Source organism: Panthera uncia, assembly GCF_023721935.1.
Source record: "Panthera uncia isolate 11264 chromosome B2 unlocalized genomic scaffold, Puncia_PCG_1.0 HiC_scaffold_24, whole genome shotgun sequence".
In the NCBI taxonomy this organism is placed as follows: domain Eukaryota; kingdom Metazoa; phylum Chordata; class Mammalia; order Carnivora; family Felidae; genus Panthera; species Panthera uncia.
The window spans coordinates 58,998,834-59,018,441 of record NW_026057580.1 but is presented as its reverse complement, the minus strand read 5'-3'; the positions used below and the strand labels follow the sequence as shown (position 1 = coordinate 59,018,441).

Sequence of the window (19,608 nt, the reverse complement as noted above, 5' to 3'; positions counted from 1 at the left end):
GCGGCGGCGGTCGCCTCCGCCCGCGCCGCCCGCGCCCCCAGCGCGCAGCTGAGCCCGCGCCGGGCCGCACCGGCCTCTTCCCATGCGGGCGGCGCGGGCCCTGGGAGGGGCGCCCGCAGCCAGCCGCGCAGCATGCACTGGGGGGTTGGCTTTGCCTCGTCCAGGCCGTGCGTGGTGGATCTGAGCTGGAACCAGAGCGTCTCCTTCTTCGGCTGGTGGGCCGGGTCCGAGGAGCCCTTCTCCTTTTATGGGGACATCATCGCTTTCCCTTTGCAGGATTACGGTGGGATCATGGCAGGGCTGGGCTCCGATCCCTGGTGGAAGAAAACACTTTACTTGACCGGGGGAGCTTTGCTGGCCGCAGCTGCGTATCTGCTCCACGAACTCCTGGTCATTAGGTGAGCCGGAGAGAGGGCCCCGCGCAGGGGCGCCGAGAGGGGCACTTGGCCAGGGCAGGGCTGACGCGAGGGGGGACCGTGCCAGCCTCTCGGTCACGCCGCCCAAAATGCCCAAGAATCCTGCCCTTACCTTTCCCTAGAGGCAGTCCGTGGTCACCTGCCCTGAGGGGCAGTTCGGAGTTAACGGGAGAATTAACCCGGTACTGGGAGGGAAAAACATTGGTCTCCCAATCCTTCGGCGCTAAAAGCAAAAATTCTCTGGGTTGTTGTGGAGCAAAATAGTCTGTTATGAAATGCCCTTAGTAAGATCCTAAGTGCAATGTTTGCAACAATAGAACTAGGCCTTGTAGAAATATTAATTTACACTTTTATGAAATGCCTTATTTGTTTATAGGTAATAATGCTGGAATGTTAACCACTAACCTTATCTTTTACTAGTTCTCCACTATCCTTCCCCATATGTCAACATCATCAAAAGGCTGAAATTGCAAAAGCTTCCAGAGACCTCCAGGTCCCTGTTAAAGAGGCATGGTCAGTTGTAGTGGTGTGCAGGTTTGATGCAGCCTTAACCGGGTTATCTGCTGATCAGGTATTTAACGCTAAGCACCGTATTCCGGTTTCAGTGCCATTGTTGTGTGAACAGTAGAAGATCCGAGGACAGCACTAGCACATGGGCGTGTTTGACAGGAACACGGGAGTCACCCAGTGCCGTAAACAGTTTCATCCCCTGCCGCAGAATGTTTACAGGACTGACTCGGAAATACCAGGAAATGGAGGCCCCTACTGTTGGTACATCCAGAACGACATGAGATCTTTGAGTAGGGTAATACCATAGGCTCCTGGGATGGTCCTTTGGCTTGTGGATACATCGATTTATGGTTAAAATTTCCATGCATTTGAGCCCTCTGTCCCCGGGAGAAGGCCAGAAGCAAGCGGTTCTCAGTAGCTGAGAAAATCCTTCGGCCAGTATTTTTTAAATAGCGAGAAATGTGTTCACACTGCCCTTTTCCAGCGGGGGAATCCTACACAATAGGCTATAAACAAAGACAGTGACAGGTGACCTTTAACAGGCCTGCGGGGATTCCTGGGCATGGTGACGGGCTAACGTAGGTATTTTGAATATTTCTAGTCTTTGAGAGGGTGGGAAATCATTTAGGTCTGAGGGAAGTACTGGCTTTCACTATTATTTAGCTATAATTGAGAAGTTTTATCTTGAACGTATTATATACATTGAATTCTCTCAGCACAGTGCCTTGAATCATCTAGTTGAACCAAGTAAAAAAAATTGTAAGTGGATTATTTCTCTAGATCATTTCCTACTTTTGCTAGTTTTAGAACTCTATTCCAAGTTAGGAGGCAAGCTGTATGAACAACTAAAACATTTGTGCAGTGCTTTAAACAGTAACCCAGTTGTTTCTCAGTTATCTTCCAGCCCAAAGCCTTTTCAGGATCCAGAACTGTGTGACTTCTCACCGGTTTAACACTTTGTGGAGGGGGTGAAGGCACAGCTTCATAGGACCAGCTCTAAACCTTGCTTTAATGACCTTGCAGAAATAGGGAGTAGCCCAGAGCTCATCCTGGGAGCAGGCCACGCCCTGGCAGGTGTGGTTGCTGGACAAGGAAGACTTTCTGCCCAGAGAAGTGTCCTTCCCCACTTAGTGGACTACTTGGATACTTACTTCGATCGAGGCGTTTTTAATCCTTGGTTGATTCACTTTTGTTTCTTGACAAATGTTTAAACCCTGGGTAGGAAATGTGTTATAATGGGGTAGACAACCCTGTTATTATGCACATAATAAAAATGGCTGCCTGTTTTTGATCCCTTAGTAGGGACTCTTCATAGAAGTGCTTTCCTTGCACTTATTTATCCCTCACAGCTCTCGTTGGATGTGTGATTCCCATTTCATAGATAAGGAGAGTACAGCTGAGGGAGGTTAAAACACTTGCCCAAGATCACACGGTAAGAGTAGTAGAATCCAGACCTGGGAATGTGTGTCTGTACTTTTTTACCACTGGCTCCTAGAAAGTACTGATGTGAAATAAACTTGGATGGGGGAAGAGGAGGAGAAATGTAGAGAACTGGGGCATTGCTCGGGCAAGCGAGGCCTGTGGCGGGGACCAGAGTTTTTGACAGCCTCTCGTGGCACAAAAAGATAGGGGGGAAAGACGGAGCAAGGTCTGGAACTGACCATCGGAGGTCACAAGACAGAAACTTCCATTTAGTATGAACTTTAAGTTTCAGTTGTCTCAGTTTAAGCAAAACCAAACAATCCGGAATATGCAGGATGGAAAATACACCTGGAAAAGATCACAATGTCTGAGGTCATGGGCAACGGTAAAGTCGTGACCACTTGAATTGTCTGCTGCATGGACTTAACCCCAGTGTATGGCCAGGTCTCCAGTGTCTGAAGGAAAGCTGACCAGTGAGAATTATTTAGGGAGTTAAATTCATGAGTATAAAACCAAAGGAGTAGTTTGGATTTTGTGCATGCTTTTCCCGCTGCAGTATTTTTAAACAAATATTGCCTCAACCCTCTACTTCATTTCCTTGAGTGGGGATAGCTTAGCAGTTATCTTAAATTCAATCCATTTGGAAATGTGTTGTGTGTAAAGTGAATGACTAAGTGATGATTTCGTTGTTGGTAGCTCATTTGCACGTTGGGCACTTGGGCTCAGCCTGCCCTAGAGAACTTAGGGAATGACAGCAGCCCGCAGGTCCACCAACACCTGAGCTCCATACACAAACCGCTCATCAGCTGTACACAGAGGCATTGTCATCTGTGACAGCCTTCATGTTGGGAGGAGGGGCTAGTTTTGCTGCTCTGTGGGTATTCTTTCTTTTTTAAGATATTGTATTTTATTTATTTTTTAAAGCTTGTTTGTTTGTTTATTAATTTGTGAGCGCAAGCAGTGGCGAGGAGCGGAGAGAGAGAAAGAGAGAGAAACTCCCCACACAGGGCTCTAACTCACGAAACTGTGAGATCATGACCTGAGACGCAGTCAAGAGTCGGATGCTTAACCGACCGAGTCACCCCGGCTCCTGTAGATGACCTCTTATATAGCTCTCATTATAAGGCCACTTTAGAAAATACAGCTATGTAGGTGTTTTATGAAATACCTGCTCCTCTGATCCTAAGTTAGAGAGTAGTTCCTGCTGTGTGGAAGAAGGGCTCTGGAGCCAGAGTGGGTTCAAACTAACTTTGCTTTTAACCATGTAACCTTGAATATGAGAGTAAGCTTCTGGGCTACATGGTTTTCTCATCTGTAAAATGGGGATAATAACAGTAGCCTTCCTTATAGAGTTAATTGAGTTGAACGTGAAATGCTTAGAACAGAGTTTGACATGTAAGAAAGTATTCTGTAAAAGTTGGCCGTCGTTAGCTATTATAACTTTTATTAGAAAGTTCCAGGCTTGAGCGACCTGAGTCAAACTGGCTGTTTTGGTCAAATTAACTAAGAAATTGCCCATTTCAATGTACTGCTTAAGACCTTGGGATCTGGAGGGGTGCCTGGGTGGCTCAGTCGGTTCGGCTTCTGCTTTCAGCCCAGGTCATGATCTTGTGGTTTGTGAGTTCGAACCCCATGTTGGGCTCTGTGCTGACAGCTCAGAGCCTGGAGCCTGCTTGAGATTCTGTGTCCCCCTGTCTCTGTCCTTCCCTTGCTCACGCTCTATGTCTCTCTCTCAAAAATAAACATAAAAAAAAAAAAAAAAATTAAGACCTTGGGATCTGGAGCTATTAATGACCTGATCTTAAAATGATATTCCTTGGACAAGTTATTTAACCTCTGTTAAGCTTCAGTTTCTTTATCTACTGTATGATACACTAAATTTAAACCCTAACAATATCCACTCGGTGGTGTTACTGTCAACATGAAATAAAATAATATGCATGATATATACAAAGTCATCGCCATATGCTTGTCACATCCATTCTTATTATGAGATGGCCCAAGTTAACCATTAGAATTAGATGTTTCTGGCCAGTGGAGCAGAAGATTTTATATCTATCTCCCCTCTTAACAATTCTTAAATTTTGCCTGGCTAATTTACATGAAAATACCACTCTGTGACTTGAATTATTCGCCTGGACAAAATCAGCTAATTGTCAAATCTAGTTCACGCTCTCTAGGAATAGTCTAAGTGGCTCCTTGATTTTAGTATCTGACCTCCCCTGCCTTTCATCTAGACGAAAATCTTTGTTTTATACAGCAAATATTGCCAGAAAACAGCAAATATTTTTATTCTTTTGACCTGACCAGTATTTTCAAAATGAGTCATTCTCAACTCTTTAAGTGGAATGGATGCTTTGCCAGTAAACTTCTCCAAAAGAGTTTGTTTCGCTGAACGCGGATACTATAGTACGTGAGCATCCATGGATGATGATTCAAAGAGCTTGTCTCTTGCTTGGGTGCAAGTGGGTGTGGGATTAGACTGGGAGTGATGTGAGGGAAGCAGAGGCCCAGGGAAGGCCAAGGAGGAGGAACAGGCTTATCTGACTGGGAAGTGCTTGGGTGGAGGGAAAGTAGGGAGGGAATTGCAAAAGGTTCCTGAGGGTGGTGTAAGAGGGAAGCTGTGTGGAAGATGTTGTAGTTTAAGGAGATATTGTAGTTTAAGGGGATTAAAACTCTGTGAATGAGAATAGATTCTATGACTCCTCTACAGTGTTTGAGAGCTTGACCAATGTTTACAGATTTTTAAAATTTAATCCTCATGATAATTGGTGCAGAACTGATACTGTGTGCACTTTCCATGTGTGAGAGGGAGAGAGGCCTAGGGTAACATGGCCAGTAGGAAGCAGGGCTTGGATTTGTACCCAGGTGTCCACCCTTGGAATCTAATGTTTTCTCTAATATACTGTGTCTGTTGAAAAGCTGTACCAGGGAAATCCTCCCACTGAAAAAAGTAGCCAAGGAAAAGATAGACATGTGGCTGAGGCTGGAGGAAGGGAAGAGGCAGGGGTATTAAGATCTATGCCTGTGGTGAGAGTGGGGACCCTGGGAAACTGGAGAAGGTGAAAGAGAGCTCAGAGGCCGGGTTCCTTGGTATCACACAGGTGAGAGGCCAGGTGAGGGCACACAGAGTTTGGAAGAGGGACCAGAATATTCAAGGTCTCAGATTCCCTACAGACTGGTTCATAGCAGAGTAAATCTGTGCTGTTATTCTTGGGTTCTATGGACAGTTTCATGATATAGTCTAGGGGTCAAGAACATAGACTCTGATTGCCTGGTTCAGTCCAGGTTCTGGCATCTAGCAATGTGACCTTGGGCAAGTTAATCCTTTGTGCCTCAGTTTCCTCATCTATAAAACACGGATAATAGTAGTACCTCCCTCATAAAGTTATTGTGAAAATTAAGTGAAATAATACCTGTGAACCCCTTAGAACAATGTTTGACACCTAGTAAGCACACAGAATCATTTTTATCCATCCAACTTGTTTGTCCCTGGCAGGTAAACATAGCCAGCTGGAGAAGAGGTGGGCCTGTTATAGAAAGCACTCTTCCCGCTCATAGGGTATAGTTATCATCAGAAGGAGGTTGATATATAGTTACTAACTAAGTCCTCGGGATCATGGTGATAGTGTGTAAGGTTCTCCCGTGTTTTGGCTAAGCTTCTACTCTAAATGCTTCTGGGTGAGGTAAGCCCCTATGACAAACAGATCTGCTTGTTCATTGAGGAGCTACAACCCACCAGGGACCTCTGAGGAACTAAGGGAATTGTATGTATAACATGTGGATTGTTCTTTATTTCTGTTTTGGTTTTGGCAGGAAACAGCAAGAGATTGACTCCAAAGATGCTATTATTTTGCATCAGTTTGCAAGACCTAACAATGGTGTCCCCAGTTTGTCTCCTTTCTGTTTGAAAATGGAAACTTACTTAAGGATGGCTGACTTACCCTATCAGGTACTTGTGAACAAATGTATCTTTTTTTTTTTTTTTAATTTTTTAAGTTTTATTTAATTTTTTTTTTTTTTTTTTTGAGAGAGAGAGAGAGAGAGAGAGAGCAAGAATGAGCGGGGGGAGGGGCAGAGAGAGAGAGGGAGACGCAGAATCCAAAGCAGGCTCCAGGCTCCGAGCTGTCAACACAGAGCCCAAGGCAGGGCTTGAACCCACGAACCGTGAGATCATGACCTGAGCAGAAGTCGGGCACTCCGCCGACTGAGCCACCCAGCAGCCCCTAAACATGTTCTATTTTCATGACAATCATGTCAGAGGGGGAGTTCCTAGTCTCACACCATGGGAAGGACTTGCTCTTGGTGCTGAAGGGGTGGGTGTGAAATTAGCAGGGCCCAGTCCTTACTAGATACTTAGGAGAGACTTGATTCTAGCGTCTGTTGATTTTTACATTCAATTTAATGAGGGATCCAAAGGGTATGGACTTTTGTAGGGTTCAGGGTCATGGTATCGCTTTTCTGACATAGAGTAGGCTTTGGTTAAGCTTGGATAGGCCTCCCGGGCAGCTACTAATAAAGGTGGGTGTACCATTGCCCCACGTGGTTTTTTCCTTTAGATTTCTGTTTGACGGCATTATATTTTGTCTCTCATGAATTCTGGGGGGCAGAGCACCCAGCAGGCCACCAGGGAGATAGGTGTGGATTTTGTGAGAGCTTTTCCATAGGGCTCCATGTTGTGTTCAGATGACTTTCAGCGAAACATTTGCTCATTTCAGCGTTCAAGAATGAACAGAGGAACGCAGTTAAAGGTATACATTTTTCTGTGAGTTGTGTCTCACAAATTTGACAGGTTGTATTTTTGTTGTCATTCAATTCTATGTATTTTAAGAAAAATTTTCCCTTTTTCTTTTTCAGCTAAGATCTAGCCACATACAATATTTTAATGCTTTGGTTTTTGTTATTGTTTTTTAACTTTATGATCAGAGCAGATAGTCTCTGTGATAGTGATTCTTTGGAATTTGCCGAGGCTTTAGCCTAATGTGTGGCTGGTTTTTATAAATGTTGAAAATAATTACATATTCTCTGTTTGGGTGAAGAGCTCCCTAGATTTACTTGCTTGAGTGTGTTGAGTGTATTTTTTAGATCTTGTATATCTCTGCTTAATTTTTTAGCCTGTTCTAGCAGTTTCCAAAAGGAGTGGGTTAAAATATCCAACGGTATTTGTTGATTTATCTTTTCTTCCTGCCATTCTCTTGCTTCTTGCTTTATGCAAGAGGTTATATGTTTAGGTACACATCATATGAAAGAACACGTTTGTACTCTCTTGTTTCTTTTCCCAGTATATAGCACTCAGCTGAGTCCCCCCTTTAAAAAATTTTTTTTTTAATGTTTTTATTTATTTTTGAGACAGAGAGAGACAGAGCATGAGCAGGGGAGGGGCAGAGAGAGAGTGAGACACAGAATCTGAAGCAGGCTCTAGGCTCTGAGCTGTCAGCACAGAGCCTGACGTGGGGCTCAAAGTCACGAACCGTGAGATCATAACCTGAGCTGAAGTCGGTCACTTAACTGACTGAGCCACCCAGACACCCCTCCCCTCTTTTTGTAATCTTGAATTTTATATTATCAGATATTGAGATTGATTCTCTAGCTTTCTTTTTGTTCATAATTGCTTGGGATATCCTTGTCCATCCTCTTTATTTTTTGTGTAATGTCTTTCATGGGCAATGTATTACTTATAGCCAATCTAAGACTCCTTAACCGGTGAGTTTTTCCATTTATGCTTGTAATTATTCTCTTACTATGACTTATTTCTAACATCTTACTTAAAGTTTATTTATTTATTTTGAGAGAGAGAGGGAGAGAGAGAAAGAGAGGCAGAGAGAGAGGGAGAGAGAGAGAATCCTAAGCAGGTTCTGTGCTGTTAGAGCAGAGCCCAACGCAGGGTTCAAACTCCTGAGCCATAGGGTCGTGACTTGAGCCAAAATCAGGAGTTGGACATGTAACCAATTGAGCCACCCAGGTACCCCTCTAACATATTATTTAGTATTTTTCTCCTTATCATACTTTTTTTTTTTCTCATTTCCTGCTTTGTAACGGATAGATAAAAGAAAAACTTTGTCATTTAAAGCAAATTCTATTTATGTCGTTCTGGTGGTTTCTCTGAAGATCCAAATTTGAGTTTACTTATCTCTCCCCATTTCTCAAATGCTGTGTTGTTGGTCCTCTGATGATACGAGTGTGTTACAGGTTCATATGACTCGTGGGTCTCTCTTTTCCCAGCCCTGATCCCAAGTGTGTTGTTGTCTAATGTTTTAATTCTGGGATTTTGGAAATCCTGGTCTTTTTTTAGCAATAAACCTTACTAAGTTTCTGGCCAGCCTTATTTCCCATATATCTTCTCTGCCAGGATTATTTCTTTTTATTAGAGCAAGTCCTTAATATTTTCCGATTGAGCCTCCAGTGAGGCTTATTATGCGGTGAACTTCTAGTGGCTCTGTGTGCCTGAAGACGTCTTCATTATGCCCTCACATTTGACACAGATACGTTCAAAGTTCTTTTCCTTCAGGGCTGTAGAAGTATTCTTCCTTTGTCTTTCTGCATTGATATTGCTATTGAAAAATATGATGTCAGTCTGATTCTTTTTCTCTTTCTCTCTGGAAGCTTTCAGAATTTGCATTTAATCTTGACATACTTAAATTTCACTATGATGTGCCTTGGTATGGGTCTTTATGCATCTTGTTTGGTCCTTTCTAAACTCTTTTAGTCTGAAGTCCTTAATCTTTTTTTTTAATTCTGGGGAATTACTAATTTTCTTCAAATTCTTCTTCCTTTTTTTATTTGTTTTACCCTTCTTTTTTGTAAGTATTTTTCTTTTAAGTTTATTTGAGAGAGAGAAAGTGAGAGTGTGAGAGAGAGCAAGGGAGGGGCAGAGAGAGAAGGAGAGAGAATCCCAAGCAGGTTCCATGCTGTCTGCACAGAGCGTAACACGAGGCTCGATCTCACGAATGGTGAGATCATGACCTGAGCCGATCAGGAGTCAGATGCTTCACCGAATGAGCCACCCAGGCACCTCTTCCCTTCTTTCTTGTGCCTTATTATCCAGATACTGAAATCTCTGCCTTTATTTTCTGTATTTTTGAACATACTCCTTCATTCTTCTTCTTTCTGGGTGAATTCACCTTTCTGAGCCATTGTACCACTCTGTTCTCTTCTTGTATCTGTCATACTATTTATCTATTGAGGTCCACTTTTATTTTTCTTCGTAATACTTCTCCTGTGTTTGTATTACAACTTCTTCTCTTATACCTTAGATGACATTTATTATGCTAATTAAAACTCTTTGGTCTGTCCCCATAATCCTGCGTCATGTTGTATTTATTCAGTCTGTTGTTCTTCTGTTATAGTGGTTGTATGCCTCAGGTGTCTATTTTTGTTTGCGATTTCCTTTTACCAGAGATGTCAGCTTCCCTGCCTGGGAATTTGTAGGGGGCAAGGGCGAAAGCTTAGCCTCTGAGGGGATGTAGGAAAAGTAAGGAGGTGAGCCCCAGGCATCCCCAAACCACTCCTCCAAATGCCTCCTACTGGTCTTACAAAGTAGCAGCATTGGGAGGAGGTGGTCTCCTTAGCCGGTAACAGCAGGAGCCAAGCTTTTGGCTTCCCTGATAGTGACTTACCCCTCAAACTGCTGACGCCTCCAGGCCTCTGCTTTCTGAGCCAGTTTCTCTACAGAAGAGAAGGGGTGGGGTGGTAGTCATTCTCCTAAGGCGGGGCTGGGATGAGAGGCGTGGCATCCTCTCGGCCCCACTGGGGGTGTGTCGGAGTGGCACCTGACCTGGGCTTCGGGTGAGGGGCCCTGGGAGGGCATGTGGTATTTGGGGGACAGAAGGAGGTTCTTTATGACTGGGAACTGGAATGCAAGGGCTGAGCCTGGAGAGAGGAACAGAGAGATCATTCAGGACTTTCAAAGCAGGAATAGAGGATAAAATAGCACTGAAGACAGACAAATCTTGAACCATCTAAAGGCGGTGGATCAGAGTTCAAAGATCACTGTTCAGCTTGGTGTTGGCAGTCGGCACTGGAAAGCATATGTCACTGAGGGGCTCACACTGAAGGAAGGAACTGCTACCCAGCAGCTGCCTGTCTCTGTCCCATCATCACTCTTGACTAAATCATATCCATCAGCCTTGGCAGCTTTGGGGCAGTCAGGGTGCCAATACCAAACGCTGTGCTCGGTAGCCTCTCGTGGCTCCTGGGTCTCTTGCGCGCCCCCCCCCCCCCGCCATTGATGAAGCGGTTCTGCTGTTTGCGGGGCTGTGGCAGCTGCCAGGGCGTGCTCCCCTTTCCCTTCCTGTCTTCACGCCTGCAGGTACTGACTGCTGTGGCCCTGTCCTTACTAGTAGCCTAACTACCTTTGTTCATGTTGCAGCTGCTTTTAGTTAGTGTGTCTGGAGCAGCAGGCACACATCTCACCATGAAGCCTGAAGCTGTTACAGAGACCTTCGAAGAGGTGACCGCTTACCCCCTTCCAAAATTATTATTTCCTCTGTGTGTGTGTGTGTGTGTGTGTGTGTGTGTGTGTAGAATTTTTTTTTTCTTTTAAAGAAAGGTGTAGGTGTGCTTTTTCTTCTGTGAGGTCTCTATGGAAAATAAATGGAGGGGATGGTCAGTTCGGGCGGAGATTTAGGTAACAGAAAAATGGTTCTGTGGTTTAGAAAGGGATGCTCCGTGCCTGTCCCAGGCGCCTGGGGACCTGTGTGCCATCAGTGAGGGTTTGTGCTCATGTAAGTGGTGCCTGGGAGGTGTGGAGGGCTCAGCGCCTGGACTCGTCTGTGCAGAGGCATTTTGTCAGAGATCCAGAGAGCTCTACTCTCTGCCCCTTCTTTGTGCTGTGCCTTAAAAAAAAGAAAAAAAAGGTTAAGATGCTATATTCCTAAGAGCACGACTTTATAGTTGAAGCTTCTTTATTTTGTAACCTAAGAGGGACTGGAATAAATATTTGATGACCATTAGTAGAAACTGACAAGGCCCTTTTTTTTTTTTTTTTTAAAGCCTGATCTATTGGCCACAGTTATCATCTTTTAAAAATCAGGCTATAAATATTGGTAGGTCAATTTCAAAAACTTTTCATTTTGTAATAATTACAGATTCATATCGGGGTCCTGCAGATACGGTTAGTTTTTTTTTTTCCAAAATGAAAATAGCTTTACCGGTGTTGTTCTGATTACATGTAGATGCCATAGAGTCCTGATAAGAATTTCAAACAATACTTACGCAAAAGTGTAAGTGGAAAATGAAAGTCACCTGCCATCCTACTAGCTGGAGGTTACCATCACTGATACTTTGGTCTCCCTTCCATACATTTCTCTGGACATGGATAAGGACACCTACATCATTTGCCATAACTGGTTGTAGAGGAAGCATGTATTTCGCACAATGATTCTTTTTAAATAGGAGAAAGAAAAAGAAAGAAAATGGCTCCTTAGGAACTCTCTGCTTTGGCTTTCAGCCCTAACTTTTGATGGTTCTGTTTACTTGCTGATCCTGTCTGTTTTCCCCCACCATCTTTTTGTTTTGAAATTTTCTAAAGACAAGCTAAAAGAATAGTGCTATAATACCCATATGACCTTCACCTAGATTCACCAGTTATTGCCTATTTTTGCTTTATTTCTCTTTATGTATACCTTTGTGAACAATTTTTCATGAACCATTTGAAAGTAAGCTGCAGGCGTCGTGACACTTCGCTCTTCAGTGCTTCAGTAGGCATCTCCAAAAAATAAGGACATTGGGGCACCTGGGTGGCTCAGTTCGTTAAGCATCTGACCTCAATTTCAGCTCAGGTCATGCCCGCATCAGGCTCTGTGCAACAGCGTGGAGCCTGCTTGGGATTCTCTTCCTCCCTCTCTCTCTGCCCCTCCCCTGCTTGCATGCTCTCTCAAAATAAATAAAAACATAAAAAAATATGGATATTTTGTTTACAAAGCTACAATACATAGTTGTAAGGAGAAGTACTCAAGTTTTTTCCTTCTTACACAGGGGAAAACCCAGTTTTTCCCTATTGTGTGTTTCTTGTGAGTCTCCTTTACTACTAACATAAAACCCTTCATTTCTGACACTTCTGACAGATGTGAGGAGGTTCTTCCCCCACACCAGGCAACTCTCTGTGACACCCTCTGGGTGTCCTACAATCTAATTCAATTCTGATACTCTACCTGGATGCACTGTCAGATCCCACACTTTAAAGGCTCAGTCTCACAGACTGTATCCCTCCCCGTCTACAGAACTCAGGGAAACACTTCTGTTTATCAGTTTATTAAAGACTACAGTAAAAGATACAAATGAATTGAGGTGCTTGAGTGGCTTGAGTCTGTTTAGTGTCTGACTCTTGATTTCGTCTTGGATCATGATCCCGGGTTTCATGAGATCAAGCCCCACGTCGGGCTCTGTGCCAGCAGCATGGGATTCTCTGTCTCCTTCTCTCAGAAATAAATAAATAAACAAACATTAAAAACAACAGCAACAACAACAAATGAACAGCCAGATGAAGTCATACTTAGGGTGAGGTCTGGGAGGGTCCCAGTGTAGAAGCTTCTGTCCTTGTGGAGTTGGGGTGGGTCACCCTCCCTCTATGGGTGTTTTTGCCCACTGGAAGCTCTCTGAACCCCATGCTTTTGGGATTTTATGGCTTCCTCACATAGACGTGATCAATTATTAACTCTATTTCCAGTCCTAGAGAGGATGGAGGAGGGGGTGGGGCTGAAAATTCCTGGCTTCTAATCAAAAGGTTTGGTCTTTGTGGTGACCTGCCACCATCTAAAAGCCATCCAAGGAGCCCACCCAGAGTCACCTCATTAACACGAAAGATGCTTCTAGGAGCTCTTGTCCTAGTGCTTTTATCATTTATGAATTTTTATAAGGCTTTTAGGAGCTCAGTTCTGAGAATTGGGAGCAGAGACCAACACATATATTTCTTATTATTTCGTAACAGTGGATGCATGGACTTTTTTTTCCAATGTGGTATAATCCACAGAATTTCTCAAATATCTGAAATTTAGCCAGTGGGAGACCTTTCAAGATGGCTCCAGGGGTACAGTGAATGTAATGGATATATATTTAGCTGAAAAGTTGGGGTACCATGGCTAATGTAGCAAGTCAGTGTCCCAAGACTTTGGGATTTCTTTTAAGGTTTCACATTCTGCATTTCCAAATGGTGATGGTGATGTTAATACTTCTGATGAAGGCACTTGTCAAACACTTCATTGTGCATTTTCTCATTTACTCCTATGATTCTTGATATCCCCATTGTGTGGTTGAGGAAGTTGAGGCCCAGGGAAGATTAAGGGAGACTCAGAGAGGGACCAGGGTCACACTGAATAAATGATGGAACCAGACTTTTAAACCCAAAGCCTATGGTTTTCACTGCTTTGCTAATAATGTAGTGTAAGTATAGATTAATCTCACCCAGGGCAGATTTACAGGGGGAAACTTCAGCTCAGAAATAATACAGAGGTTTTACCTCTTCATTTTTCTTCTCAAAATTACTTTCAGAAACTCCCCTCAATGGGCCAGTCAGACTCCAATTGCTTAAATAAAACAGACCAGGAGTTCTTTAATATATTTAAGGAAGTTAAAGAAAATTAAGTATTCTTTTTAAAATAAACACTTTTATTTTAAAAGTAACAAAACCACATTCTGAAGAATTGAAATTCATGGAAAGATCATCTGCATCTCAGTCTTGCCGGTTACTTTAGACATTTTTGTGTTTCTCTTTTAAATGTTTTTTGAAAAAATAGAATTCATCTAATTTTTAATTAGATATGATCATAGTGTCTCTAAAATATTATTTTCTGCTTTTTTATTTAGTAAGCAAAATACATTTCTTCTTAGTTGATATTTTGTTATTTTTATTTTTATTGGAGTATAGTTGACATACAACGTTACGTTAGTTTCAGGTGTACAGCCTAGTGATTGACAATTCTACACATCATAAAATCCCACAGTAGGTGTAGTTACCGTCTGTTACCATACAAAGTTACTACAATACTATTGACTATATTCCCCATGCTGTACTTTTCATCACTATGATTTATTTATTTTATAACTGGAAGTTTGTGCTTCTTAATCCCCTTTACCTACTTTGCCTGACCCCTACATCCCTTCCCCCTGGCAATCACCAGTTTGTTTTCTGTTTTTATGAGTCTGTTTCTGGTTTGTTTGTTTGGGTTAGTTTTTTAGATTCCACCGATCAGTGAAATGATACGGTATTTGTCTTTTCTGTCTGATTTATTTCACTTGGCATAATACCCTGTAGGTCCATCAATATTGTTCAGATGGCAAATTTCATTCTTATTTATGGCTGAGTAATATTCCACTGTCTCTCAGTCTGTCTATCTATGTATCTATCTATGTATCTATGTATCTATCTATCTATCGGTGTATCTATCCCACATCTTCTTTATCCATTTACCTATTGATGGACCCTTAGGTTGCTTCCATACCTTGGCTATTGTAAATAACGCTGCAGTAAACCTAGAGGAGCATATGTCTTTTCAAATTAGTGTTTTTGTTTTCTACGGGTAAATACCTAGTAGTGGAATCACTGGAGTGTATGTTCTGTCTTTAATTTGGAGGAACCTCCAAACTGTTTGGCATAGTGGTTGCACAAATTGACATTCCTGCCAACAGTGCATGAGGGTTTCCTTTTTCCTATGTTCTCGCTGACATCTGTTGTTTCTTGACTTTTTGATACTAGCCATTCTGACTGGTAATATCTCATTGTGGTTTTGATTCGTATTTTCCTGATGATTAGTGATGTTGTGCATCTTTTCATGCATCTGTTGGCCATGTAAGCGTCTTCTTTGGGAAAATGCCTGTACAGGTCCTCTGACCTTTTTAAAATCAGTTTTTTAAAAATTTTTTAGCGTCGAATTGTAGGAGTTCTTTATATATTTATATATGACTCCTTATTGGATATATCATTTGCAAATATTTTTTCCCATTCGGTAGGTTGCCCTTTTGTTTTGTTGATGGTTTCCTTTGCTGTGCAAAAGCTTCTTAGTTTGATGTACTCTCAGTTGCTTATTTTTGCCTTTGTTTCCCTTGCCTGAGGAAACAGATCCAGAAAAATATTGCTAAGGCTGACGTCCAAGAGATTACTGTCTGTGTTTTCTTTTAGAAGTCTTATGGTCTCAGGTCTTACATTTAGATATTTAATCTATTTTGAGTTTGTTTTTGTGTATCATGTAAGAAAGCTGTCCAGTTTCATTCTTTTGCATGTAGGTCTCTAGGTTTCCAGTGCCATTTATTGAAGAGACTGTCTTTTTTCCTTCATATATTCTTGCCTCCTTTCTCATGTAATTAACGGTATAAGCATGGGTTTTATTTCCAGGCTCTCTATTCTCTTCTGTTGATCTTGATCTATGTGTCTGTTTTTGTGTCAGTACCCATAGTGTTTTGATTACTGTAGCTTTGTAGTATAGTTTGAAATCAGGGAGTGTGATGCCTTTGTTCTTCTTTCTCAAGATTGCTTTGGTATTCAGGGTCTTCTGTGGTTCTACACAAATTTTAGGATTATTCATTCTAGTTCTTTGATAAATATTAATGGTATTTTGATAGGAATTGCATTGAATCTGTAGATTGCTATGGGTAGAGTGGACATTTTAACAGTATTAATTCTTCTAATCAATGAGCAAGATGATATCTTTCTATTCATTTGTGTTGCCTTTCAGTTTCTTTCCTCAGTGTCTTCTAGTTTTCAGAGTATTGGTCTTTTACCTCCTTGGTTAAATTTATTCCTAGGTATTTTTTTCTTTTTGATGCAATTGTAAATGGGATTGTTTTCTTAATTTCTCTTTCTGCTAGTTCATTGTTAGTGTATAGAGATGCAACAGATTTCTGTATATTAATTTTGTATTCTGCAACTTTACTGAATTTATTTGAATAGATTTTTGGTGGAGTCTTTAGGGTTTTCTATATTTAGTATCATGTCATCCACAAATAGTGACAGTTTATTTCTTAACAATTTGGATGCCTTTGATTTATTTTCCTTGGTTGATTGCTACAGCTGGGATTTCCAGTACTATGTTGGATAAAAGTGACAAGAGTGGGCATCCTTGCCTTGTTCCTGATCTAAGAGGAAAAGCTTTCAGCTTTTCACCATTGACTATGATGTTAGCTGTGTGTTTTTCATATACGGTCTTTATTCTGTTGAGGTGTGTTCCCTCTATACCCACTTTGTTGAGACTTTTTACCATGAATCGATGTTAAATTTTGTCAAATGCTTTTTCTGTTTCTAAAAATAAAATTTTTGATGATAATGACCTACTGGAACTTTCATTTCCGTAAGAGTCAGCCACTAATTTTTGCTAATCCAGTTTTTAAAAGCGATCTAGATAAAAATGTACCAAATACTCAGGGAGGGGCTGGTTCAGAAGGAAAGGCAGAGGTACAAACAGTAATATTATAAGAAGAGGGGAACGTACGCTGCATGACAGAAGCATGGAGGAAAGGAGATGATGGTTGCACCTGGGAGAAATAGTTCACCAACAAGGTGAAATTTGAACTAAGTATTTTAGGATAGATACGACTTGGCAGAGGTTGGGGAAAAGGATTCCTGTAAAAGGTAAAGAGTGTGCAAAGTCAGAGGGGTGGCAAAGACCTTGACATGGGTGTGGGCAGTTTGAAATTCAGGAAATCGGAGGGGTTGATAGCAAGGGGGCTGGGCAGGTGGGCAGCAGCTAGAGGGCATAGGCCTAGACTGCTATGTGGAAAGGGTTAGAATAGCCCCATGTAAAACCACTGGATAATTTTGAGCAGCACAGAAATTTCTCCCTCTGCTGTTTGCATTGCAGTTTCCTCTGGTGTCAGTGTGCAGGATAGAATCCATCTGCAAATGACAAGAATCCTGAAGGGGCTGTGTTAGGAGGATATGGGTGCTATCAAGGGTGATCTGAAAGAGGTGCTATGTTATATGGTAAATCTAGATCTTTAGTGTACACATGAGAATGTCTGATGTAATAGCAACTTTTAGAGGTATGTGACATTTCTCCTGGTCAACATCAAGGGAAATGTGTAGGGTTGCCATGTATTGTTGTGCAGGTTGTTCGCTGCACAACAGAGCCTGGCTAGGGAGTAGGGGCGACATCTGGACCCACTTCTGCTTGCCAAGCTGTGAACCCTGGCATAGACTCTATTTACCCAGAGGATGTTCTGTTTTCCAAATCACAACAAAAACATATGGCTAACAGCAGCCCCAATAACTCCCTTTTCTAGGCTAGGCACAGAATGAATTTCTTTAGAATAAGCAATGAGATACAGCATACCAAGAGACAGGGACCAGTTAAAGTCCCCATTGTTCTCTACCAAAGACAGGAGTGGCAACATTTAACTAGTACCTGCTCAACTCTGCAGAAAAGTGATATTACCTCAAAGGTTTGAGAAGCCCAGGACCTTCAAGCATAGTCTAAGCTCAGTTCTGTGGGCTTAAATAGATAATTGCCTTTAAGGGCCATGATATCCAGCTATAACCCTGTTATCTTGCTGGAGGCCAACATAGTCTTCAGGTATGCTTAGTATATACCATGTGCAATTGGCAAGCAAAATTTCTAGACACAGAGAGACTTGACTTAGAAAACTGGCAGCATTCTATGTTTTTATCCCTTGTGGTGAGATATATGGTTTGGTTTTGGGGGAAATTCATGCGCAAACCTTGCTGTGATTTGGGTGAGGACTAGAATGATAGTTACCATTGTTAAACCCAATGGTTTCCCACAAAAAAACAGTAGTTTTTTCATTTCTCCGTAAATTTTGGTTTTGAGCCCAAAAGGAGGATTTGACCAGGTGTCTTCTTGAGTGGGGCCCTGGCAGAGTTTTCTGTCATCTTTGCAAGGAGGTATCTACTTGTCCAGGGCTTGATGCAAATGGTAATTTAAGATTATTTTGTTTCTCGAGGATGCGATGAGGGTTACTGGATACCCCTTGAGCAGAGGTCAGCAGGCTATAGGTTTGTGGATCAAATCGGGCCTGTGAGCTAGGAAGGACTTTTATATTTTTAAGTAGTTGAGAAAAGTCAAAAAGGAAATGAAAACTTCATTGCCCCCAAACAACCCTTTACTGCCACACTCGTTCGTTTCTATATTGTTTGTGGCTGCTTTTATGCTACAACTGTGAAGCTGAGTTGTGACAGAGGCCCCCATGGTCTGCCTGAAATGTACTGGCTGGTCTTTCACAGAAAACGTTTGCTGACCTCTATTTCAGAGAAAAGTTTAAAGATGTAGAGGGTTGATACATTTAAAATTTATCTCATGCTATCTTTTTAAAGAAAAAAAGTAGCTTTATTGAGATATAATGGACATATAATAAGGTGCCCATATTTAAAATGTATAACTTGGTAAATCTTGACATGTAAATACTCAAGTGAACATCACTATAGTCAGGATAGCAAGTATCCCTTACCCCCCAGATTTCTGTGCTCCTTTGTAATCCTGTCCCTGCCTGTCTCCCATCATCCCTAGCAAATATGGGTTGGCTTTCTGTCACTATAGATGAGTTTGTTTTATTTGGGGTTTGTTTTATATGAGTGGAATCCTACAGCAAGTACTCTTTCTTTGTCTGGCTTATCTCACGTAGCAACATTGTTTTGAGATTCATCCGTGGTTATGGAGTGTATCAATAGTTCATTCCTCTTCATTGCTGAGTGATGTTCCATTGTAAGAATATACCAGAATTTGTTTATTTTTGTACTTCTCAAGGGCATTTCTGGTTTTTGTTTTTGTTTTGAAGTACAAATCAACCTTCTATGAACATTTACGTACACCCATTTGCATGGGTATATGCTTTCTTTTCTTTTGGGTAACTACCTAGGAGTGACATGGCTAGATCATATGGCCGGTGTATATTTAACTTCTAAAGAAATTGTCAAATGGTTTCAAAGTGGTTATAGCACTTTACTTTCCCACGCACAATGTTTTGAGAGTTCTGTTCCTCTGCAGGAGCTGACATTGCTATTAGCCAATAGTATCTGAACTATCGACTTGCATGAAGTATGAGGAAGAGTTTGTAATAATCTGATTAATTTAGGCTGTGTAGACAACCAAAAAATTGATTCAGATTTAAAAATTAACTTTGAGGTCTTAAATGACCCAGATATACTGACAAAACTGATAGAATAAATGCAATCATTACCACAGAATCCTCTCCACCAGCATGGTTAAGATCTTGACTTTTTATATGGCGGGCAGCAAATGTCACTGTAATTCCCAGTGTTCATATAGGGTATGACTCCCCCCCCCCCCCCCCCCCCCCCCCCCCCCCCCCCCCCCCC

At 41.9% G+C, this 19,608-nt stretch overlaps 1 protein-coding gene across 2 annotated transcripts in view; it reads left to right on the top strand.

Annotated features, from left to right (window-relative positions):
* The first annotated feature begins 14 nt into the window (after positions 1–14).
* FAXC (failed axon connections homolog, metaxin like GST domain containing) overlaps positions 15–19,608 on the top strand; it is a 78,890-nt gene continuing 59,296 nt past the window's right edge. Inside the window, exons 1-3 of one of the 2 annotated variants that reach the window (XM_049654047.1) lie at positions 15–398; positions 6,165–6,300; positions 10,717–10,797. In XM_049654047.1, the coding sequence (XP_049510004.1) occupies positions 133–398; positions 6,165–6,300; positions 10,717–10,797 (483 nt within the window). In that variant the 5' untranslated portion in view covers positions 15–132. The remainder of the gene's footprint in view (positions 399–6,164; positions 6,301–10,716; positions 10,798–19,608) is intronic. The other variant, XM_049654046.1, reaches the window with a different exon arrangement.